This window comes from Haplochromis burtoni, unplaced genomic scaffold, assembly GCF_018398535.1.
Source record: "Haplochromis burtoni strain Fernald_Lab_line unplaced genomic scaffold, NCSU_Asbu1 Contig_681, whole genome shotgun sequence".
In the NCBI taxonomy this organism is placed as follows: domain Eukaryota; kingdom Metazoa; phylum Chordata; class Actinopteri; order Cichliformes; family Cichlidae; genus Haplochromis; species Haplochromis burtoni.
Window position 1 is genome coordinate 137,663 of NW_024583042.1, and position 25,906 is coordinate 163,568.

The 25,906-nt window shown below is 41.4% G+C and overlaps 1 protein-coding gene across 1 annotated transcript in view; it reads right to left on the minus strand.

Annotated features, from left to right (window-relative positions):
• Window positions 1-511: 511 nt before the first annotated feature.
• Window positions 512-25,906, minus strand: part of ptgfrnb (prostaglandin F2 receptor inhibitor b) — a 79,868-nt gene continuing 54,473 nt past the window's right edge. The window contains exons 12-15 of the mRNA XM_042215213.1: window positions 6,466-6,652; window positions 6,244-6,362; window positions 6,067-6,117; window positions 512-3,758 (exon numbers count right to left, since the gene is read on the minus strand). Coding sequence (XP_042071147.1) covers window positions 3,646-3,758; window positions 6,067-6,117; window positions 6,244-6,362; window positions 6,466-6,652 — 470 coding nt within the window. The 3' untranslated portion in view covers window positions 512-3,645. The remainder of the gene's footprint in view (window positions 3,759-6,066; window positions 6,118-6,243; window positions 6,363-6,465; window positions 6,653-25,906) is intronic.

Below are 25,906 nucleotides of genomic sequence, written 5' to 3' on the forward strand. Positions count from 1 at the left end.
TCACTGTAGTGTCGTTTACAGGTGAGCCGCTCATGCTCTGCTTGTGTCTGAGTTTCAAACACACAGAAACAACCACATTTTGCCAGTATACACCCAACACTGCATCTGATTGGCAGTGACCCAGACTTTTTCTCTTTTCTCTTCTCTTTTTTTGTCTAGCCAGTGACAGAAAATGTATCCAATGCCGATGTGCCAAAACCGTAGGTTTAATGGCCACTTAAGACTGCTTCCAACAAATAGCTGATCGTCCAGACTCCCAGGTTAAAATGCCATTTTTCCAGCATTAAAAACCGTTTTGGCTCCAATGGATAGTTCCCCCCCCCCCTTCGTAAACAACTTTAGTTGGGGTTAAACCTTAAAATAGTCATGATAGTCATGTCTGTGCTCATAAAGAGCTGGAGCGAAGACAAGGGTAGCCTAGGTGACAGATGGAACTGACCAATACCGAAATCATCCTCATGAAGCACCACACAATAAAATGAGACGATACAGAAACAACTGTCAGAATGAATACATCTTACAAATCTGTTTATTAAAAAACATCATCATGAGTCATCATACTAATTGCAATAAAATGACAAAATAAAAAGACACTGGGGAGGTCTTGCAGTGATGTAATCACATGATCAGGGATGTGTACTGATGCTACTTTTCTTGTTTAGGTCTTGTTTACTGGCACAGAGCGATATTGTTTACCTGTGAATGTGTAGGTGTGTGTATGTTAATGATAGTGGAAGAACCTGTTCTGAATACTGCACCAGTATAATCATGGAGAGGATTTAAGGAACCACACTGGAAGTTTCTGAAATAACCAGCCTCCTTAAGCCAAGCCAAAACACTCACCAGTGTTTTTCTAATTCCGGGAAGATGCATGTGGAAATGGTGCAGACCACTGGTTTCGGTTTCAGTTAAAAGGAAAAATGTGATATGAAAACATTAACTCAGAAACACGGTGATGGGCATCTGTTTATTGTGACTGGATAATGGCTCTGCACTGGCTGCCTGAGTTAACAGTGTTTTAGTTCTGATTAAGAGTGAATAATAGAAGTTTAGCTTTCTGGGAGCTGTGACCCGACTACAGCCTCATATTGCTCGTAAAGTTGCTTAAAACTCTTTAAAACACATCAAACAAAGCCTGATTCAACCCCAGCCAGTTCAGGAGAAAACCGGCTGGCACATCATGCTAAAAACCCAACAGGCCCACTTGGATCCTGCTGGGTTTGGACACAAACTTCCTCATTTTCTGTGTGTGTGGTTGCTTCAAGTATGTGTGTGTTCCCACAGCAGTCGGCACGACACACCCGTCGTTGCAAGTTCATTCACTTGCGATAAAAACTAAACAGAGTCTAAACAGATGTCAGCTGATGCGAGTTGGACACAGCTAACTTTGCCAGTTGGCTGATTATTGCAGATTATTGCAGGTTTCTTTTTGTTGTTGTTTATAGAAATACATTTTAGAGTTTTATCAAGCAGGTGCAAGGAAAACAGCAGGACTGTTGAAAAAGCAGAACCTAAACATATCAAAGGGAAAATAATGCACGCGTTGGTTGTTGACACGTCTTGAACAACTGGAAGTTTACTGGTCTGTTTTTTAGCTACACTGTAGCTTCTTCATGGTGTGTAAAGGAACCACAAACAGCATAAAACATGGATGTAGCTGTTAGCTGTCCGTTTGGAAAAAGTGCCTTAAACCGGCATTCTATCTGAAGGCCACCAGATGGCGATAGATGTAGCTGCAAAATTGATTAATTAAAATTTAAAAATTATATTTTGTAACTTCTGGTCATGCTGTGTTTCATGGAACATTATCTGTGGAATGAACCACACGTCTCTTAGCTAATAAGTTGCCACTCCCAAGTTGTTAGCCAATAACGGTACAGGTTCACAGTTGGCCCCACCCTTCTTTGTCTCAACTATTTCTTCTTTTTTTTTTTTTTTTGCAATGAACACAGCAACAGTGGAAATGCTCATCTCAAGGCTTCAAAATGGGATTCCAGAAACCAGTGGATGACATCATAGTAGCTACGTCCATATTTTATATTGTTTGTGAGGAGAACTGCTATCCTAGCTAAACCAAAAGTGACATAAAATGCTTAGCAACAATATCAGAGTCTCATTTATGTTGGTTATGCAAAATGGTTGGAAATGTTAAATATAGAGGGAAGAGTAAGTTCTTTCAGAGCAAACTGCTTCACTTCTGAACAAGCTAGGCTAGCATTTCCCCTCCTTTAGCCTTTATGCTAAGCTAACCAAGCTAAGCACGTTTCCCAAGTTATTCGACTATTCCTTTTATACCCAAAGCTAAGAAACATGCATCACTTTATTGAAAACTTCAAACCACGGAAGAAACCAAGTTCCTTACGTCACCCAAACTATTTTTGTCATTTTGTTCACAGTACGAACAAACTTGAGTCTGCCATAGCGAGGTGACAGCTAGCTTTTCAAATCTAGATGTAGGAAGCTTTGATGTGATCAAAATGTAACCGTGGGGGAGAAAAAAACCAAAAAAACCAAAAACAAATGCCTTGTGTTGCTCATGAATGACATCATACTGTTATTACAAAACAGTACATGCAACTCTTTGTCTCACATACTGTAGCACAGCACTCACACAGTGTACGAAACACACACAAGACCCGGGCAAAAATAACAGCTGGATACATTTTTGAATATTTATAAAAGAAGAGTGCTTGCTGTTGCCGCTCTGAGCAGCAGTTCAAGTGTTGATGTGGCAATACGAACCAAGCACGCCTCCATTAGTTCAAAATATTGGCACCATGTACAGTATATCTCACACACAAACACACTGCATATCTCTGTGTAAAGCTTAAAAATGTCTCATTTTTTTAAATCTCTGAATTTTCAAAAAACTAGAGTTGAGAATAAAGGTAAATATAGTCCAGGTGTTAAGGTGGGAATACTTTGGGGTGGTAGCGCGATGCCAGAACACCTTCAGCAGATGTTTCCCATGTGACTTAAGTAGGGATATATTATGTCTTTTAACCTTGTGCAGATTCATATTAAGTAATGGCACTCCAGTCTCGCCAACCCCAAAGAACCCATGAATTTTACGTGCTTCCCCAAAAAGAGATTATAGTGGGATTCACTGGTACGTTGCTTACTGGTTGCCTTGGCATCAGGATAAGTAAAAAAAAGAAAACCTAAAAAAGCATTTAGTCAGGCCTGAGCACTTCATTTGTTATCCCTAGTGGTTATAGAGGCAGCAGATCTGTTTACTGATCCCTTATTCCCAAGTGGCAGTGATGTCTCAGAAGTCTCCTGTTCCTCGGATATTAAGCTCTGGATCCCTCAGAGCTTCTTGTACGGCGGTGGTGTCGGCAGGGCACAAATTTATCTGCATAAAATTCTCTAGAAGTGCCACAAGATTTCTTCATAGAAACAGAAGTCTGAAAGGCTATTTTTTCCCATTGGTGAGCGTGAAAGTCCCCTGCTCCTACACTGCAGAGTTGAAAAAAACAACAGTCCTGAGCACCTTTTAAAGCACTGCGAAAATGCGCTTTAATCCCAACGCCCGTCGCCCGGGAACAACTGGGTGTCCCAGAAATCGTCTATGGGCGTGTGTCTGTTATGCGTGTGGTGCTTCCTGTGAGCGCTGCAGTGTGAGGGCGCGGGGGAAAGTGTTTGTCAGTCCATCTCCAGGTCCATGAGTTTGTTGCGTGAGCGTGGAAGGTGTGCGGTGTTGCGGCAGCAGCACTGGGCGCAAACCAGACCCAGGACCAGAGAGAAGAGGCCGACACCTGGAAAAACCAGAACAGGCACCATGTTACCGACACCAATAAAACCATTCCAATCCAACGATTCTTAATGCTACCATTTCTATCTATGCATTTATTCATGAGTACCATTTTAACTAGTAATACAATAAAAGCGAATAACTTTAGCAACCTTCTAAAAACAGTGTCTTTAATATTTTGGCCCTGTTCAGTGGCTAATATTAGTCTTCACACACTTCAAATTTACAGAAGAATAAGGTACTTTTGGTTGCTCCTTTATTTCACAAGGTACTGACTGATTTGCTACACATTTTATACCCTTTGTAAGTCCTTCCAGACACAGACTTCCCATTTTATCCAGGATTGAGTTTGGCCATTGAACAGGGACCTTTTGCATGCAAGCTGAATGCGTTAACCACTAAACCACAGCCCTGTACAAATCTGACAAAAGAATTTCTTGGCCAGTGCTGGGAAAAGGGACCGACTTCCGGAGGTAGAGAGCACATGACAGATAGCTTTAACTCTGATTAAGGTCTCATTACTCCAATCTTCTCTTGTCTGTTTAAAGCACTGGTTCAAGCGCCTAAAAGTTGACATGCAGGGATTCCATCGTCTCCAGCTCATGTGGCACCGAGAAGACTACGGCTACGTCAGGACTATAATCACTTCTGTGGCAAAGCTGCTGCTAGCATTGCTGCAACAATCACTAATAAAAACACAGATTTTTATGTGAAGAGCAAACACAAAAGCCCATCCTTGCTTTCCAAAATCCCCGGCAAATTAAATAATTAAGGCAAATTAAATTGTACTCTACTGACTATTTTGATTAAACTCTTGTCCGCAGTGCACGGACAACGCCAGCTATCAGAAATGTGTCCTAAATAGAGACGAACACCGTCAGCAAGCGAAGTGCAGTGCAGCACAAAAGAAAACACAAAAGAGTCTGTCGGCCAGCACTTTTAGCAAGGACGCCCTCGCTGACAGCAAGCATCAGTGAGCCGAGCTTTTCTCACTTTCCAGAGACATTTTTCTGCTGCGCTTGGCTACATTTAACATTTTCTTCATGCTACGTCAACATTTTAGTTAGCCCTCTTTCACAATCAGACAACAACAGCTTGTCATTCAGCACTGCAACAGCAACACAACACACTTTCATAAATGTCTACACACAATCCTATACACATAACACAAGAGGACGCTTTATAGAACAGTACAGGAGAACAAGGAAACCAGAAAGCTGTGATGTACTGTTTAGGTGCACAGCTAGTCAGCTGTCAAAGTCGAAGAAATACCGAATTGCACTCAGGAGTTGGTGATTTCTGCGTTTTTCCTCGTTTTCTGGCATAAACATACGGTGACAATAGTGGTTACTCATACTCAACACAAGCAAAGTGAAGAAGCAATTCCCATGGGCTAAAAGGCCAGGCTTTAGACTGGTCTAAACATTTTTTTCTACTTTTGGCTCTCAATGATATCATAGAGAGTGGCCTTCTGTTTGCAAAGGGTAGCCAATCAGAAGAAGGTTATCTTAAAAGAAGGCCAAATGTCACTAAAACACCCTGCTTTAGAGAGGATAGATTGAGGCGCTGCACCAGGGCTCGGTATAAAATACATAAGTGGTGGTGGTCAGAGGGCCCGGTGGTGCCAGTGTCCGGCAGCCTCGCCTCTGTCAGTGCGCCCCAGGGTGGCTGTGGCTACATTGTAGCTTGCCATCACCAGTGTGTGAATGTGTGTGTGAATGGGTGGATGACGGTGTGTAAAGCGCTTTGGGGTCCTTAGGGACTAGAAAAGCGCTTATACAGAATACAGGCCATTTACATAAGATCCATTTACCCCATATAAGTGATTATTCTTCATTAACTTGTGAATCAAAAGCTTTCTCTGCTATGTAGTCACTTAAATTATAAAAAAAAAGTTTACAGTGCTACCCCTCAGCTTTCTAGAAGATGCAGTGACCTCCCAGGTCTTGAGATCATCTTGAGGTCAAGGTCACTGGGACTCAAACTCGTCCGAGCCTTTTAAGAGATGCATCTATGGTATCAATTTGAATATCCTACGTCGCCTCATTATCGAATCGCACTAACTTGGGTGTCCGCGTTGCCTGTGACCTGACAACAATACCCCATCAGCCTTTTGCGGCCGAGCGGTAAAAAGTACAAGTTCACTTAGAGGACTTGGAGATAATCAGGCATTACTGTGGAAAAATGAATCCATAATTAAATCTTAAATCCCTAAAAATATGTCATCTAGATGAAAGAAAAGGATATAGACAATTAAAGATTGCCTAAAGCAAAGTCTCTGAAGTACAACAAACATATAATGACTATATTACCCAGTGAGGCCGATGCACCATATAAGAGAGGTAACTTTAGGGAGTCCCAAACTGCAGAAGGAGAGAGGAAACAAGAGAATTGGTGATACGTATAACAAAATAACGCACATATATCATAGACTTTTATGTTTCAATGTGTTCATGTTATAATGTAACTGCGTGTCTTTTGCACCACACCTGCAAATTTGACAGCGAGGAAGACTTTGGATGATGTCAGCTCTTGAGCTTCTGTCCAGGCTCCCGTTGAGGCCGACAGGTACCAGGGAGTGACTGAGCAGAAGTACTCCCCGCTGTCACTGGAAACAGAGGACACAGGCTGTTGTGATGACGGTCATGGTGCTGTGCAAGTCTCTCAGCCAGAAAGGGATTAAACAGACAAATCATTCGTTTGCACCTCACCTGTCCTGAGTGCCAAATATGTTGAGCAGGTAGGTGTGTGTGTCTTTGCGCTCTATTGTAACGTCGCTGGATGAATTACGGTTGATTTTTCTCACAACGCCAAAGCGGTCAACGCTGGCCACCTGGACCGACGTGGGTCCGCCGCGCAGCCGGGTGAAAAACCATTTCACCTCGTACGCCAGGTCGTCTGAGAGACACACAGAGACAAATTTAAGTGAAGCTGTGATGGACTTTTAAGATGTTTAGAGTGGTGATGATTTTAACTAATAGACATCAATATATACGTTTTTTTAGTATCTAAATAGTCTTGATGCATTCTCAATCATCCAAGTAAATCCCAAAAGGTTGATTCTGTTCATCTGGACGCAGCGTTTTCAGAAAAAGCTGCGTCCAGATGAACAGAATCAACCTTTTGGGATTTTAAATAGTTGAAGATACAAAATACGAACTTAAGGATAAAACCAGGTTCAAAGATCTTCATTTTCTGGCATATTAGATCCAAAAGTTCTGTGCATTAGATTCAACCCCCCCGCCTGTGTGTAAATATATTCAAAATACAGACAGAAGAAAATATACAAATTAGATATTAACTAATCATTCATACATATATTAGGAATGTGCAGTGCATCCATTGGACATACATATATATGTCCAATGGGAAATTAATTGTCAAATAAAAACCAAAATGTGTTTTTTAACCATTTTATTTCCATGAAACTTGAAGGAGATAATGTGGAAATAAATATGCTTTTGCCTGTAGTTTCTGACATTCAATAACTGCACTATTAGCTAAGTGTTGAACCTCTGAACACCTTTAAAACCATTTTCTTAACCTATGCTGAAATTTGTGTAACTCGTTTGGTCTGTTTAGATGGGACACAGCTGGACTGCCAAACAAGGCTAAACCCACTATGGACACACTTTGTACAACCTGAACACAGATCAGTATTATACAGGTTTTCTTTGGTGGTAATGTTTCAGTGAGTACTTCCATTCAATACAAAACTGAGCATTTATTTAACAATATCCGCACGTCGTGTTAACGTGCTTATACCAACCAATCCCATCGTCTCTCAAATACCTTCAACCTGAACCTTACAAACTACAAAAGAAAGCTCAAAGGCAAAATACTGTATGTGCCAGTTAATAAAGAACATTAGAAGTGCCATTAAAAGATAGCGTTACTGCAGCGATGTGACATATTTGAAGCCAGTAAGAGATCAAGCGCAAACCAACGAGCTGTTTAGGAGAACAAAGTCGCTTTATTTGACAGAAGAGTCAGAGAAGGCACGGCAGCTGAAGTGTGTGTTACTGCCGCTGATCACGACACCCCAGCTCAGTTTTAAGTATTTCTTTAAGCCTTTAAGTCACTAACACTGGCTAACATCGACTTTAACCAGCCTAACACTTACAGAGAAGCGCTACTGTACCGACTTCATTGTAGAAACTGAGTGTTTTCTGAGGTCCAGCACAGCCCTAATTTCACTACGATAACAAACAGAAGAGAGGAGGAAATCTAGAAAGCAGAATAAATCCGTTATCACCAAATTATAAACGCCGGCGTTCCTTTTCCCACATTAAGATAAAAAGACAGGGAGACGGACACGCATCATAAAAGGGCGACAGCGATGACAAAAGAAATAAAAACGGGGACGAGAGTTTGATAGAATTCGTGATAATAGATGCAATCTTTGGAAAAGGGGGCGAGCGAGCTAATTATTTCAGAGAGAGCGAGAGAGAGAGGGGGAGAGAAGGGGAGAGAGAGGGAGCGAGCGTGAGAGACAGAAGCACAAACTAGTCATTAGTCTGTCAGAGAGAGAGAGAGAGCGAGCGAGACTATTAGCACTCTACCTCCCACACACACACACACACACACACACACACACACACACACACACACACACACACACACACACAGTGAAGCACAATGAAAACCCCATGGAGTCTTAGTCATCCTCTGTCATTTAGGAGACAAATAGAGGATACAGATGAAAAAATAAAAGGAACATTTGCAGGGTAAAAAAGAAAAAAGAAAGAAAAAGATAAATGATGATGAAAAACAATTATGAAAAAAGAGTGAAAGAAACAGACATGGGGAGGAAGAAAGAGGTGGGGAGAATGGATGCAGCGAATATAATGAAGAGAAGGGAAAAAACTGAGAAGAGGAGTGAACTCAGCCAGAGCAGAGAAATGAATCACATCTCAATTTCTCTCTCCCTCTCTTCCCTAATGGCTTTAATATTCAAGTGCTACATCATTAAAAATCAGTAGTAGCGTGAGCAGCAGCGGCGATAGTAATAACACCGACCTTGGTATCAAGTTTAGCACCCCCAGGTCTCAATATTGGTCATCACCTGAAAACTGTTTGCCCTCCTGTGTGTGACACTAGGCTGAAATTTCATTAAGTTTTGCTGTAGATAGTCAAGGTTTTGTGTGACTGAACGCCACACCAGAAGATGACCAGAGGGCCCCCCAAAAAGTACAGTATGTACAGTACAGCAAGACCAGAACATTTCAAAAATAATCTCGATTTAGCAGGAAATCTCATCACCCCTTCCAATATCACACCATAAACCACTTTTTGAAATTAACCTCCTATTTTGGGTTATTTAGACCAAAATACTCAATTTTGCCTGATATCCACTTACGAGGACATTATACTGCTACTGTTCTATCAAAATTTTAAACGAATATCCTCATATGTGGCTCTGATTTTTCATAAAAACAAAAATAAGGTTAAAAAAAATCTGGTAATTCTTTGTTTTTACATTTATCGGGCCCCAATGTGCCTAAATATCAAAGAGAAATTAAAAATGCATGCCGTGGAAGAGTTCGGGTCTTAGGAGGTTAAAGCAGCATTCAAAGACGAGCCCTAAAGCGTGTACCTTTTTCTTTTGAAGTTTTAGCTCCACTGACGGCAAAATGTCACCTTATCCCACACGTAGTCAGACTGATGTAAAGTTTTTGAGGCAAATGCTGCCGTTTATATTGTCATTAAAACATTTCTGACCATGTTCTGAAGAGTGGTCTGTGCGGAAGAGACTAAAACCTGGATTCTTACTAATAACCATCATCCCAGGAGCGGATGTCCTGCAAACTCCCATCAAGGTCAGACAGGGCAATGCACAGGGAAACATCTCAGACTCTCAGTATGTTAAATGGCAAAGTTGTTGACGATACAATTAGAAGAAAGCTGAAAAAGTATGTGTTTGTTAAAATGTAACAAAGTGTAGCAACCTACAGAAACCATTCTTTACATAGAAAAGTGGAGATGCTTGGACATAATTCACAAACACCTCATACCAACTGCCGGGCACGGTGGTGGAGGTGCGATGGTTTGAGCTTGTTCTGCAGCCACAGGGCCTGCACGCCCTGCAGTCATTGTGTCGACCATGATTTCCTCTATATATCAAAGTAGTCTACAATCAAATGTGAGGCCACCTGTCTGACAACTAAAGCTTGGCTTAAACTGATTGTGCAGCAGGTAAATGATCCCAAGTCCAGCAACAAATCTACAACAGAATGGCTGAAAAAGTCCAGATCTGAACCCCGATTACATGCTGTAATCTTTTAAAGCAGAGTGGAGCAAAACTCCTTCACCATGATGTGACTGACAAGGTCACACAGGAAATAAACACTTCATGCTATTGCTGCTAAAGGTGGTTCTACAAACTATTGAATAATGAGGGGCTGGTTCTGTATTAAGGCTTAATTCTTATTAAATAAATAATAAAGTATAATATGTCATATGTTGTTGTTCATCTGAAGGTGAATTAACCTCATTTCACAGTCCGATTTATAAAACCTTAAAACCTGATATAATGTGTACTTTCTTTTTAGCATGATTGTATCCGATCGTCCGATGGTCCAATTTAGAAATATTTTTAAGTGTAAGCTGCTTTTATTTGTCAAAACTATATTGATTTATCAACATGAACCCAATAAAAATGACACTGTTATCCATTTGTAAGCGCGTGTTTTTACGCACCGCTGTACAGCTTGATGAGTATCATCATTTTTCTGCCTCCATATTCTCTGGATTTATTCTGCTTTTATGAACTTACAAATTCTACTTTAAACCTTCTTGAATGGTAACGCAACCACACTAAACATGCAGATTTTATTCATGAGAATTTAAATTTAATGCTGAAATAACAACAGCAGAACTTCAGCAAACTGCACTTTTATTCTGAGGTGCTGCTTTTCCAAGAGCACAAGATTAGAAGTCGCAGCGCGCTTCCTCCCCGGCCGTCCTCTCTCCAAAGTCTAAATCAATCACTTCCTGTTAGTGGAGAAGTGGACACACTGGACACTAGGATGTAATTTTGGCAAATCAACTCTACTGCTTCTCATTTAGAGGAGAGGAGCCGCTTTTGTCGTGTGCAGAGCCTGATTTCAGTGGAGTTAGCCACATTTGTACTGGTTAAATTATGGTTATTGTGCAATATGCAGGTGTTTTATGTAAACGATGTACAATAATGTGCAAATCATTTCTTTTCAACTTTCAATTATCAGAAGAATCTTTGATATCAAGGTGAAGAAATCAGTTAAGATTTGGTCATTTTTAAAGAGTTAATGCGACGCTCACATAAAGTCATAAAGCTTCCCTTCACACTGTTAAATCTGACTCAATTGATGGCGGCGATGATGAAGGTGATGATGAAGATGCACTGAGACAGCCTAGAGGGAGGGCACTGATATTTTTGCACAAAGACAAGTAGCCGAGCGCTCCATCCAACCAAAGAGGAGGAAACAGGAGGTGACACCGCGGGTCGACTGACCTCACACACACCAGACACACACACACACACACACCAGACACACACACACACACATATACACACACACACACACACACACACACACACACACACACACACACACACACACACCAGACACACGCACACACCCTCCAGACTCACTGACCAGAATCGACCGAAGACTTCAAAGTTCTGACATGGAGACAGGGCCGAGTTACCCTGTAACATCCCCAAGAAAGCTACGTCTCCTCAAAGCCGCTACAGCGCAGATAAAAAATGCCAAAATTAAGGCTAAATTATAATGTGACAATCTGGTCTGCTTGACTGTGAGAACTGGCTGCTGGTCCGTGTGTTTGTGATCTAGGATGGAGAAAAAAAAATTGTGCTGATGTTTAACAGGATAAATGATTAATCAAGAAAATAATCAAGTCCTTCCTCACTTCTGCCCCTCCTAGTAAAAAAAGTTAATGACAAAGAGTTACAGCTAATCAAACTTTAAAGACAAGATCACATTTCTTCAAGTTTATTCCAGGACACTTCAGGATGGTCGTACCCGTTTTGCCCCGATAAAACTTTCACCACTAACAGAAGGGTTGTAAGTATTTACGAACAATCACCACCATCACATTAAGTGTTTCAAGCTGTTTTCCCCTCTCAAACCTAATGTACCTCGAGGCTTGCCTAAAAGTAAGCCAATACTCCTCTGAGACTCTGGAGCACAGGCGCGGTGAAATACACCGAGGCCTGCTCCTCCAAACCTGATCCCCATATTAGGTCAGGGATCCCACCAGCACACGCTTCAGTCAAAGAAAAACATGGAAAGAGTTCCTGTGCAAGATGAATGATGAGTATGATATGAATGATGGTCTCCTGGGCGGTGGACTCAAAGTGACCTGAAGAATCACGCCCTGCGCTCGGAACTGGTCTAAATGAAGGAAAAGGAGGAGTGAGAGAAAAGTTCAAATTACGTTTTCGAGTTGTTTAGAGAAAAAAAAGTGGTCACTCATAATTTATAGAACAGAGGACCCATCATGCCATTTACTGTATAAATAGTGTTAGAGGCGGCGGACTCATCAGACACCTCTAAATGACTAGTTTCGAGCACTTTTCACTTTTTTACACCAACTTTTAGTTTAACTTTTCAAAAGTGGTAGAATTTGGTTGGGTTACCATTTGATTGCTAATGTTTGTGTAAATCGTGCCATTGTATTGATAAATCCCAGAAAGAAAGACTGCACACCCCAAGAAGCCACCTTGGTAATGGTATCTGGAAACTCCCATCTAAACACATGTATTACATTCAGAAAACACAACCACATAAAAACTACAAAGCATGGAGCCACCAGACAACTCTGATAACCAGAACACTGGTGACGCTGTAGCTCATCCAGCCCACGATCCACCGCAGTTCACAGGTTATTATAATGTGTGAAGCACAGAACAAAAGGTGAGAAGTTTCCCTGTCACTGGTTTGGCTGTTTTGCATAAACTAATGAGAATTAAAATCCACAGAGAATGACAAATATGACCTTGACCACAATATAATCAAAATCCATTAGGTGATCCTTGCATTTCAATAAAAGCTGACCAACACTCCAGGAAGAGTAGTTATTCTTGTGAACAATGGACAGACAGGATGACAGACGCCTCCCTATAGCGTGACCACGTCAATCCTTTGACCGGATGATCTAAAAAGCTCAGAAACAGCCTGGGGACTTTAAAACAACCCCACCGCCTCAGCAAGTTCATACTCGCACTAGACATGTGCAAACACGATAATATAACTTAACCCTTTAAGACCTACCATAGAACCAAGTCCGCCAGAGCTTATATTATATTTTTACATGCTGTGGAGCCATTTTTGGGAGCATTTCAAGTTGCTATACATCAATACAACCATTATAGCCCAAATTTTAATAGTATGTCTGCATTAAGTGCATAGTAATTACATAAATTGCAAAAAATGCAATAAACTACAAAAAAATTGAAAATCGTTTTTGTTTTTTAACATATATTTCTAGTTAGAGAAATTTAAGAGGCTTATCCTTCAAAACTGTAAATACAAAAAAGTTGCACAAAATAGTTTCCCACCACAGGAAATTTATTTTGAGTGTTTTCATAGTTTTATTTTTGAAATACACCAATTTTTATACACTGCAGGAAAAATGAAAATAAATATTATAGTGCAAATTTGCACAAAAACAGCATATGCATCAAAATAAACTATTTCCAGCAGTGCAATATGAGTCCTCAGCATCCCAGAAACGACACAGAAAGTCAAAGTCAAACATAACTTTTAAAAACACCAGTATAGGCTCATGAGGCCCTGATGGTAAGAAACTACATTTCCGCGAAAATGACGTCACTTCCGGTTTCGGGCAGGTAATGGCGGACATGCGATAGTTCGCGCTGACGTCTATTCCAACGTAGGAAGTGTTACGAACAGCTGATCGGATCTGCAAAGCCTGTTTCTGGAATATTATGTTTTTGTTGCTGCAAGTGCTTTTTATGCAGTTTTTGCAAAGCTTTATGTGGAAGGAAACTGTGACCGAGGACAAGCTGATGGCATCAGATGTAAGTACAACTCCTCCGGTTTCATATGCAAAAAAAATTATTGTGCTAGCTTACGTGGTTGCAGTGCTACCGGGATTTAAAAATAGTTAGGCAAAATGGAGCGTGCTGCTCTGACCGGCTTTAAAGGGTTAATTACCAACTCAACTCAAAGTGCTGATACATTTGACGTGTCTGTGTCAACCCTACAGAGCACTAAACAAATGCCATGATAGTCCACGATATAGCTTCAGTCACCCATTAAAGATGATTAGTACATTTGCTTCATCTTTACTATGATATCATGTCTGCCTGTCGTGCAGCTCTGCTGTACCTGCAGACCAGGGAAACAGCTCAGGTTTGACTCTTTGGGCACAGTGACTGAGACAGCGACCATGGGTTTCTATTCTTTGAGTGCCACCTTTCTCTGGTATGTCCTGGTTATATGTTCAACAAAGTGATTCCATTCAGTGTTACTTTAATTTGTTGGCCAAACACACTTTTCCTGAATACCTGCGAGGAAAAGAGTAAAAATAGCACATTTCGGTATGTGAAAAGATTTTTAAAAAGACGTTAATCCACTGCATAAAGACTACAGCTACACTCTTATATAATGACATCATTTAAAAAGTGGCTAGCTGACAGTCAGAAGATAGGCATTTCTCTGACGCTGTGATAGCACCAGGTTACAGTCTGACATTGCCGTGAGTGATCAAAGACGCGCTTTGCATAATTCTGATGCATGAACTCCGGTTGCTTGTTTCAGCGACGACACCGCTACTCGAGGAACGGAGCTATAATTAGAAAGCCTCCGCTTTCTCAGTTAGCCTCCTTCCTTTATTTCTTTGTTCTTGATGGTGGAGCGGACGAAGAACGAGGGGAAGGAAGGAGGGAAGGAGGTAGGAAGAGAGGGGATTTAAAATACTTAGTGACTGAGAAGATTATTTTGTTTATTACACAGCCATAAATAAACGGCAGAAAAAGGCACTCGGAAATGTGAACGCATCTCAAGCTGTGCCTTTGGAGAGGACGCGGTATCACCAGAGAGAGGCCTCCACCCGCCCCCTCCTCACGAGAGGGGCTCTAGGAGTAACTGATCCTCCACTAGCAGGGTGACGCACAGCCTCTTGCCCACAGCTGTTCCTCCTCTGAATCTAGACCGCTGTCCAGACCTTTCTACCCCTCTTTTATGAACTCGTGAACTCTCTCAACAGTTACTTGACAAGCTTTAAACACTGCCTTTAAGCTTCCTGTGTACTACAAACAGAGCCAGCAGAAGAAACAGGGAAAAAAGAAGAAGAAGAAGTGTGGATGTGCTGCTACATAAGCACGTGCACACAACTATTTCCATAATTTCACTGCATGTAAGCACGGCATCAAAAAAAAGAAGAAAAAAAGAAGGCTGCTCTAAGGGTGATCTAACAGACTGTAAAATAAGCTAGTTTGTGTTTTTAATAAACAAAGATTTGGTCAAACTGTTTGCAATTAGGTAATGATCATCTGCAGGAAAAAAGCAGTAAGTGGCCCACGATGTATCATCTCAAAAGGGCTGCACAAAAGACGCTTAAAAAAGAAAAGCAAAAAGTAAAGTCTTTCTGGATTGTCAAACAGAATTTCAGCATCTCCCTTATGTCCTCGTGTTTCTTTCTTCACACAACTACTTCAATCACGTTTCATGTACAGAAGGAGGGAAAAAGCCTTTGAGTCGAGCTGGGCCTGAAGTGTGTGGCGTTATCTCCATTTGTACAGTTGCACTGAGACACAGTGAGACGCAGCCTATGACGGCCGGCTTCTTGTGCCAGGTAGTCTGCTTTCAGACGTGGTCAGACGATCTGGCTTATTTCAGGCGTACTGAACTCTTAACCCTTTACTGGGCTTCCTGTGAAGCTGGCAGCAAAGCTCTGTGGTGTCTCTGCGTCATCTTAAGAATTGCAAAGGGATTAGAAACAAACTGTCTGATACCATTGCCATCTGGTTTGAGGACACTGTCCTACCTCAAAAGGAAAAAAAACAAAACAAATGGACATCTGGGTGACCGGGTGAATAAGTGCAAGTAAAATACGAGTTAAAGCCATGCACTGTAAAAGGGTATATTTGAACCCAAACCAAGATCTATTATCGCAGCAGGCGGCTGCAGTTGTTCATAGTTTGCATTGAAGATGTGAACCACAGATGGAAACATGTGAGTCTTTTCTAACATGTTGCTTATTGCTAAGGCAAATTACTGCTAGGTGAGTAGATGCAAGTGTTTGCAAGCAAGAAGGTATTTTCCATGCAAACTATGGGAAACCGTGGCAACCTGCTAGTAACCAAAGTACTCACAAGTAGGTTTTAAATGCAATACCCACTTTGTGACTGACAGCTAGCAACCTCCAGCTACTACCTGTCAGCTGGTTGGGGAGTACACATTTTTCCACAGCGACCAGAGGATGCAATGGCGATCATTGATCGTTTTCTTGGTCTGTTTAAATGAGGTCTCGGTGGCGAGACTTGGACTCCAGCCCCCTCGTCATTTGAGTGCAGTGCATAAAAATGGAAACTCATGTCAACTATGAGATGAAAGAAAACAAATCAAACTCAAGTGATCATTTAATTGTAGCACTGAGTTCTTTTGATGAATATTGTTCCCTAAAGCAGTGTGTCAACAACCTTAAGGGGGTAAAAATAAGCCATCTCTGAATTTCACTTATTAAATTTGAAGCGGGTTAACTTTGCTCGGGTCTAAGCTATAAATCCATGCACTTTAATCTAGCAGGGCTGTGAGGTGACAGATCTCGAGGTTTAAAAAGGAATCTATCGATTAATAACATAAATGATTAGACCAACACCACTACTGGTCCTTCTTTGCATGTTTAGGCTGCTTAATAATCTGATTTCATGCATTCTTGTTGTCACGTGAAGCTGACATGGCTACACATTAGGCAGCTTTGGTGTGCAGTGACTGGTATGGGGAAAATCACATCTGATAGAGTGGAAGCAACGCCACTGATATCCTGGTGTATCAGGAAGTGTGTGATAAAAATGGTATCCAAATCCCAGCCTGAGTTTTGGTGCTGCAGCAGCTCCATTAAGCAAAAAAGGGTCTTCTGCTCTGGTGATAGGATGGCAGAAACTAAACTACAGTGGATCTCTAATAGAATATCTGGCTCCTGTCTCAGCTAATAAAACTAAAATGGCTGTCGGTGGAAATGAAGACAGTCTGATTGGATTTCTCTGGATTAATCCCCTGAGAAGAGTCCAAGGCGTAAACTGCCCGAAACACACACACACGAACACAAAAGACTGACGATTACCACCAGTGCATCTAATGAAACTGTGTGTGCGCTCTCTGCTCCATAAAGCAGGACAGCACTGGTAGAGTGGAATACTAAACACTATAAAAACACCATTTAGCTTCACAGAAACAAAGCCACCGGGAGGCTAAGTTTCCCTCGTTACTCGCTGCATGTTTAATAAGAACACCAGTAAATGAAGGCAAATTGTACTTCTTATCTGACACACTGACATACAGCTGCCTTAAAACAAATGACCACACTGATATGGACTTCATAGGAAATATATTTTTAGGTCTGTTATTGCTTTTAGATGTTTACACTACAAAAGATAGATAAGCTGGGAAACCTACATTTATCCAGACTTCCATGAATTTACAGCACTATGCAAAAGCCATCCGTCATTTCCTTTTATTTGCTTCAAGGAGCCAGGCATGGTCTTTTTTAAAATTGCTCTTGAACACTAGTTCTCCTGACTTTCTGAATGTTTTAACATTTTTTTGGACACCGACTGCATTTTCCCCTCATTTTCAGTCCAGTCCTTGCACCTGACCAGTTTAACAGAAATGCTTTTTTTCTTAAGCCAGTTCGTACAGACCTATCAATCATTCAAGCATTAAAAAGGCACTGAAGGGATAAACCAGTAAAGTGTCTACCTACACAAAGCAAATAAATGTGAAGGTACAAGAGTGTCTACACGGTGGAGGCTCTGTTATGGTTTAGGCTAGATTTCAACCAGTGGTGTTGGAGACGTCAAAACTGATGGAATTATGAAAGCAGAAAACACATTTGATCCACCATACAGTAGCATATGGAAAGAACAAGACTGACAACAGCTTCATTTTCCAGCATGACAATGATACCAGTGGAAACACCATCAGTCATGGACTGGCCTCCCCAGAGGCTGGACCTCCACATTGTTGAAGCATAGTGGGATCATGTTGACAGAACAGAACAAAAGGCTGAAACATCCAAAGAAGAGCTTTGGATGTCCTTCAAGAAGCCTGGAGAACTATTCCTGAAGACTGCTTAAAGAAATAATGAGAAAGATGCCTAAGAGGGTTCAGGCTGTGCTGAAGAATAAAGGTGGTCACACCAAATATTGACTTTCACTTTTGTTAGCACCTTAAATACTGTATCTCCATGTAAGATTGCACGTTTCATTAAACCACTGAAATGAATATTCACTTCCACCTGCATCTTTGGTCTCAGCAGAGCTGCTAAATATTTTCTGCAGACATGTGTTTTACGAATAGAATTTTTAAGAGTTAACTGTTTCACAAGACTGCCCCATAGATTTCTGCAAGCAATCAACCTGACTAATGATGCAATCACATCACACATTGGCATCCACGAAACACTGCCTTCTATAGTCGGAAACATTTTGACACCTTCTCTTGTTGACTGGCACGCAGTGTAGGCCCAAACAGAAGAATCCCCCTGCGTGCGGTCACGATGTTTTATCTTTGCATGTGCGACACTTCTGCTGCCTTAGCAGTCTGATGACACTGTGATCTGCTGTTTCCAAGGATTTCTTCAAAGCTGCATCTCTGTTCCTACTCCGGTTTAACTGTGGGATGTAATGGAGTGAAAATTATGGCACAGTGCAACTCTGTGCAACATTTTCAATTTGTGTTCGACTGTCAAACCCGTCCGTTCCCTTTTCCTCTTCTAGCGCTCGGTTTCCCGCTTTTTGATTGGCAACCATTTGCTCTACTTTTTCAATAAAGTAAAAATAAGCAGAACGGCACCGCATTTGATGTTTTCAGTCAGTCATCTTTCATTTGAGCTGAAAACCTGAAACAGGTAGTTCTGACTTTTAGCAGTCATCTAGGGGACACAGAAATGTATTTTTTTTAAAGTCAAATGATTGCTGAATTTTTCTCACGTTTTATGTACTTTAATTGTTGAAACAAGCTGCACTAAAATTTTCATTACAAGGCAATTTAAACATGATTCATGAGTCATTTGCTTGACTTTTGTTTAATATGTATGTGGATTAAGAGCCATTATTATGACCTGATGTACTTCCTAAACGACGTCCAAAAGCCCTGCAGAAGGGGACTGACAAGCATAACAAGCTTTACCTGCACTGTGTGCAGAGGAAGCTGTGCAAGAACCACAAGAACAGCACAACCAGGTGGGCCACTCATCTGACTTTTTCCAGATGTGGTTTGGTTTATTAGACAAGAAATTAGACCTGCTCTAGCTCAGACTGAGCACAACAGGAAATGAGGAACTGACTAACACCTGAGTCAAAAACAACTTGTAGGATTCAGGACTCTGTAATTCTGTTTTTTGCTTTAAAAAAAGGTCAAATAAAGGTATCATCATATGGAAGCCCGTTTCCGCCACTAAAAAAAAAACAAAAACAAGTATCCATAACTCGAAATTTCAAGAACATAACTTGAAATTTCAAGTTATTTTCTTGAAATTTCGACTTATTAACTCAAAATTTGGAGTTAGCTCTGCCAATCAGTAAACTACGTGAATGAGGTCACTTTCTTGTTACCCAGAAGCATATGGCGCAGAACGTGCACTCAAAAGCATTTCGAGAAAATAACTCGAAATTTCGAGTTATGGATCCTTTTTTTTTCCTCTTTGTGGCGGAAACGGGCTTCCATATCATCATGATGTGGATATAGTAAATATGAGTTAATAATTCAAAAAAAAAAAAAAGGTTGTAGTTTACACCTTTGTCCATCGGATATAAAATGCCATCCCGCTATGATTTTGTGCTTTTATAATTAGAAATGTGTGAAATTTTGTCTCGATAAGCTTAAAACTCAACTAATCTGCTCTACGTTGGCTCACCATGACCTTGAATAGCAAAATCTAATCACTTTGTCCTTGACTGTGAATATCAACAAATCCCCTCACAATGTTTCTCATATACCGTGTACCGGACAACCCAAGTAATGCCTCAGGCCACTGGGCCGAGGATAAAAATTCAAAAAGAGGAGGAAAAAAATACAGACCTATGAATCTCAGGCATCTGTAGTGCGTCTGTACAGTTTGAAACCGGGACAGGTAGAGCTGACAAGCTAAACCTGGTGTCCTGTTGATTGTGGGGTGGGTGGGTGGGGCTGGACTTTTGTCCAAGCGCACACAAAGATGGACTTAATGGGCAAATCTGTCATCCTCAAACTGAGGGTGTCTAATAACGATACATATAAACTACAACTAACCTCAACTAACAGTTGTTGAATGGGCTCTGTGTGTTGGCTGTGTTTTCTTTGGGTTTTTTGTTTTTAGTAGTAAAAATTATTAGTTCACCAGAAACATTAAATGGAGAATCATTTGGTCTTTCTGTCAGATCACCACTTCCTACACTTCCCCGTCTATCCGCTCTTCATCCCTCTTTCTACTGAACTCTTTCTCTCGCCACTTTTAATTCCCTGCCTTCCTCTCGTCCTCATCTCTCTCTTTAGGAAACTTTGCATGGTGTTCTCCAACGACTCTCCCTCCATTTACTGCCTCCTCTATTCACTCTCTTCCACTCTCACTCACTTTAACAATCTGTTTAGCTCCCCACCACAACCCCCCCCACCCTCAACCATTCACTCCCGCCATCTCTTCCCATCTCTCTCCAGCTCTGGGTCTATTCTTTCTCTACCTCGTTCTGTGTCCCCGGCCGGCTAACGGAGCGTGAGATTGGCTAATTAACGGCTGCCTGTCGGCCCTGCGAAGACAGCTGGGTTATTTGGTGAGAGTGGAGAGAAGAGAGGAGAGACTGAAGAGGAAATGAGGAGAGGAGCGAAAGCGAGTATCGTTGTGTATCTATCGCCCAACCTGATTTTAAAATAAAACTTCAAACTTGCAGTGCGCATTTTTTAGTTAGTTATCGTGTTCTACTATACACACACGAACTGGGTTAATTTGTTTAAACTAAATCAATCAGTATTTTGTATCTCATGAGAAAGGCCACATGAGCAGTCTAACCAAAGGCCAACGTCACATCTCCTTTTAGCGCCATTTTGGTTGCCACCACCTCCTCAGCAGTAATGTGGCACGAGCTTCCAGTGCACGGCGCTGCAGAGCATGGTTAAGTGAATATTTGTGCTTAATTTCATCTCTTGTTCCCATCACGGCAGCACTGACAAGTATAGCTGGTGTCAAGAAATGTAAACGCCACCCGACTAATGATTTAAAAAACTGTCAAAAACTAAAAAACTCAATTCTAACATAAACCACCGTCCTACACAGAGACACGCTGGAAACACTAGATGCGTTTCTGTGTTGCTCATGTGCGGCGCTCACTCATACGCTGGCACCCTAAATTGGCACTCAGTCGACAAAACCTTTGGAACCCTTCATCAGCAGGCAGTCATTTGTCCATCATGTGTCTGTCTGTGGGTTGGTGATTTGCAGGTGTGCAGTACTCAGTTTGTCAGAGGTTCTTGTCTCCAAACTGCAGAGCTGGGCGATACTTCTATGCGGATTTGTCCATACAATCATTTCTACATCATATAAACTCCAATCCTGTCTTTCTCTAGCCAGGAGACACTTTTGCAAAGGGAGGAGGTTTGGAGCGACTTTGTGGCCGTTGCTGTGGCTCCTAAACTCTTTTACTTTGCAATAATACCACTTACAGCTGATTGTGGAATATCTGGGAGGGAACACATTTCACAAACTGAATGCAATGGTGAAGCCAGATTATAGCATCATGCTTGAATTCAGTGAGCTGTTTAGAACAATGCATTGCTTCACAAATGTTTGGAAAGGCAGACTGCACGGCTAGACGCTTGACTTTATACATCTGTGGTACTGGGACCTGCATGCAAAGATTTAGAGGTGTGACCCAATGCTTTTTCCCATACAGTGCATATTAAGTTGAAGTAAGCACCAACACCTGTATCGGCCAAACTACATAAATACAGACACAAATAATCAGCTGCTGGCTACGGTAAATACCACCTATATTGATTGATTGATTGACCTACGGTCCGTACTTTCTATAAAATGTTTTGGTTGTAAATTCTTCTAGTAAATTATACAATCCAGTTATTAGCTTGGTAAACCTGCTATATGGTATATGCTAGAGTAGTTCATTTAAAGGAACAAACATAAATAAATAAAAGAACTAAACACAATCAGATAATCAGGAAAAGACTGCCAGTACCGAGGTTTTATTCCACGCCGTGTTTTTAGGCTGTAGTTCTCTAAAAAAAAAACAAAAAAAAACTGTGGACCTGGAGGGATTGCTGGCAGACAAATGTAGGCATGATCGCTGTGCCAACAGGATTCAATATCATTTGTTTTTCCTCAGAATTACCCAAGAATTTTCACCAAAACCTTCTTGGAATAATGCAATGTTTACTTTTTACTATAAATATCTTTGTGCACTTCTACGAGACACACTACAGTAAACAGCAGTGATACAAACTACTTAGAGGAAAGCTGTTTCAAATGCAAATTTATTTTCCCAAGCTCACTGGTTAAGTTTAGTACCTTTAACAACCATCTTGGTTGGCATTTGCTAATTGTAGCCATCTAGCTTTCTTTTTGCTTGCATGCCTGATGCCTCATTTGGAAGGGGAAAGAACAGTGTGTGTCTGTACTAGTGAATCACTGAGGAATAAAGCTTTATGCCTTCCCCAGCAGGTACAGAGTGATATGCTGTTACTTAAACAATAGAATTTCAGGCTGTTAAAAACAGTGGTATCTTGTGAAAAGTGTCACATTTTTAGAGGCACTGCTTCAAAACACAAAGAAAACTATCTCTAATGGTGATGTCATCTCCCCTCCACTGACATCTAGCATGCAACATCTGACAAGTGCAGACTTCCACGAGTGCAACAACATGCCATTCATTCCTCGGGTAATGAAGGCTGCATGTCCGCACGCAGCACGTCGAGTTAATGAAAAGCAAAACAACACAGGGTCAAAGACAGCGAGACAAACACACACATCAATCTTTGAGTTAGGGTAAGAAAAATCTTCCATAAACTTTAATTTACAAATGATTACACTGTCCAATTACTGTATGCCATGGAGGGTGGTACTGTTGCTTGATTAGTAAATTAGGTCTAAATTTAACTCTAAAAGAACAAAGGATCAAAGTAATCTCAGCGCGGGGAGGAAGAGAGCATCCGATCATTATGGAATAACATCCTGTAAACCTGACATATTTGTCCACAATTAATTCTCCCGTCATCACCGGGGTCGTGAAACTCCCCACGCAGAAGGTGATGAAAGCGGTGACGGTAATTGAAATGCGATTTGAACGCCAATAATCGTGTCTGAAGTTATCCCACGCACCATCAGATTTCTGAAAAATAATTACCTACAACTCCAGCGGCTGTGTGGAGGTATCGGTGTGTGGTACTGCTAAAAACTAATCAAACACGCACAAGTTAAAAACCAACTAAAAGCTGCCACTTTCACTGCATGCACACAAGTTCAACTTAGGACTTATTATGTATTCATGATGCTTTGAGCTAAATGCTAGAACCAACCATTGACCGATGCGGGCCATTTGCTAATGGCTGATAAATGAAAATAAAAATGTAGAGAAGAGACTGGAGCTTTAACACTTTTAACGCTTTAACCCTGTTATTAGTGTTGATATTGCATAGTTTGTCCATCAGAGGGCACTCTGCAACTTCTCTGCTGGCAACTGTTGTTTTTAAGCTTGTGAGCAAACCAAAATTATTTTTTAAACCACACAGCGAGATTATCTTAACACGAACTCCCAAATAACTACACGTAGCAAATGTTACAGAAACCTGTGGCTTCCTGTGTCTCTATCAAATATTTAAATCCCCAAATATTGATATCATATATCGGTTGGCCACTAATAAATGCTAACATGCACATTAGCACTAAAGATGAAGCGCAAATACATTTTTGTAGGTTTGGGTTTAAGAACAATTTAAATACCTTTGACATTAAAGGATGTTTGAGTAAGCATTTTACAGCAGTTCATCAAACTGTAAGAGAATGATATAAACCAGACAGACTCCATGTTTGAGTCATGTGGCAAGATGGTTGAAAATGTACCACATGGTGCAGGAAACAGGAATTACAGCATGTCCATCATTATGATTAGAAGGCATCTTCTCATAGATCAGGGGTGTCCAACTCCAGGCCTCGAGGGCCTGCAGGTTTTAGATGTCCTTGATCCATCACAGCTGATTCAAATGACTAAATTACCTCCTCAACATGTCCTGAAGTTCTCCAGAGGCCTGGTAATGAACTAATCATTTGATTCAGGTGTGTTGACCCAGGGTGAGATCTAAAACCTGCAGGACACCGGCCCTCGAGGCCTGGAGGTGGACACCCCTGTCATAGATGCTTTGATGATGGTAGAAGAGAAGGGCTTGTGAATGAGGAGCAGGTTAAAGAATCACCTTTAATGGGATCGTGACAGATGCATTTCTTTCTTTTGCCACCTGAATACAGTTATCCATGCGTCTAACAGGGCATCCAGTACACCTCATAGGAAGTGATTATTCATTACGCAATAATTTTGACTCATAAACAGAATTCCTACTTGGGGCGATCGTGGCGCAAGAGTTGGGAGGTCGTCTTGTAATCGGAAGGTTGCCGGTTTGAGCCCCGGCTTGGACAGTCTCGGTCGTTGTGTCCCTGGGCAAGACACTTCACCCGTTGCCTACTGCTGGTGGTCAGAGGGCCCGGTGGCGCCAGTGTCCGGCAGCTTCGCCTCTGTCAGTGCGCCCCAGGGTGGCTGTGGCTACAATGTAGCTGCCATCACCAGTGTGTGGATGTGTGTGTGAATGTGTGGATGACAGGTTGTGTAAAGTGCTTTGGGGTCCTTAGGGACTAGAAAAGTGCTATACAACTACAGGCCATTTACCATTTTACTGATCAGAATTCGTCATGCACCAAAGATCAACAATCTGCAATTGGGAAGTTATCCTGTTTGAACACAAGGGTCTCCTTGGCTAGCAATTCTATCCCTAAGCTTCCAATTGGGATAAAATCTACTATTAATTAGTTGCACAATTACAGTCTACTGTGGATGACATGATAACCGATTTCAATCCTGCTCATTTGTAAAAAATATTAAAATATCTTAGACGACAGAGCGACATGATACAGGTTCCTTTGACTCATGTAACGTCGCTCCATAAATGTTGACGTAGCAACGCACTTACACGTATGGAGTCAGTAGTTTCACTAATAATGGGCTGAGTCAGCGTAACAGTGAATAGGAGCACTGAATGACTAAGCAGTGAGGAACAATGCGGGATGTTATGTTCGCAATTGTGTTTCACCATGCCCGCTGTTAAAGCAAGCTCCGACAGGAGAGCCGTTTTTGGCCATCTCTAAGGAATGTACTGTTCTCTCTAACACGCACACACACACACACACGCACGCACACACACACGCACACGCACACACACACACGCACGCACACACACACGCACGCACAGACGGTTGCTCAACCTCTTCAGTAATTTCTTAGTTTCCTTCTTGTGTCACAACAATAAGCTTCAGAGTCAAGGCAGTAACAAATCACTTGTATTAGAACACACACAAACACGAGCTGTTATTATACAACTTGCTGTCGCACCCAAGAAAAAGCTTTGTGTGTTTGATGTAAGGACACCTGCATAAGCTGAGATTTGGCGGTTGTCCAAACTCGGGAAACCTACACACCACACCTTTGCTGCTGCATGTCACTCGATTCCAGTTTCCTAATTGGTCCTTTAACTTGTGTGTAATCTGTTTGTTATGGATACTTGTCGAACACTTTCGCAGACTTAAACACACCTGCCTGTCACAGTCGTTTAACCCCTAAATATAAACAGTGTTTGTGGTTAGCTAGATCACAGAAGAACTCTATGGTCACATGATCATCCGCAGCGATACGTACAATGATATAACCGCACG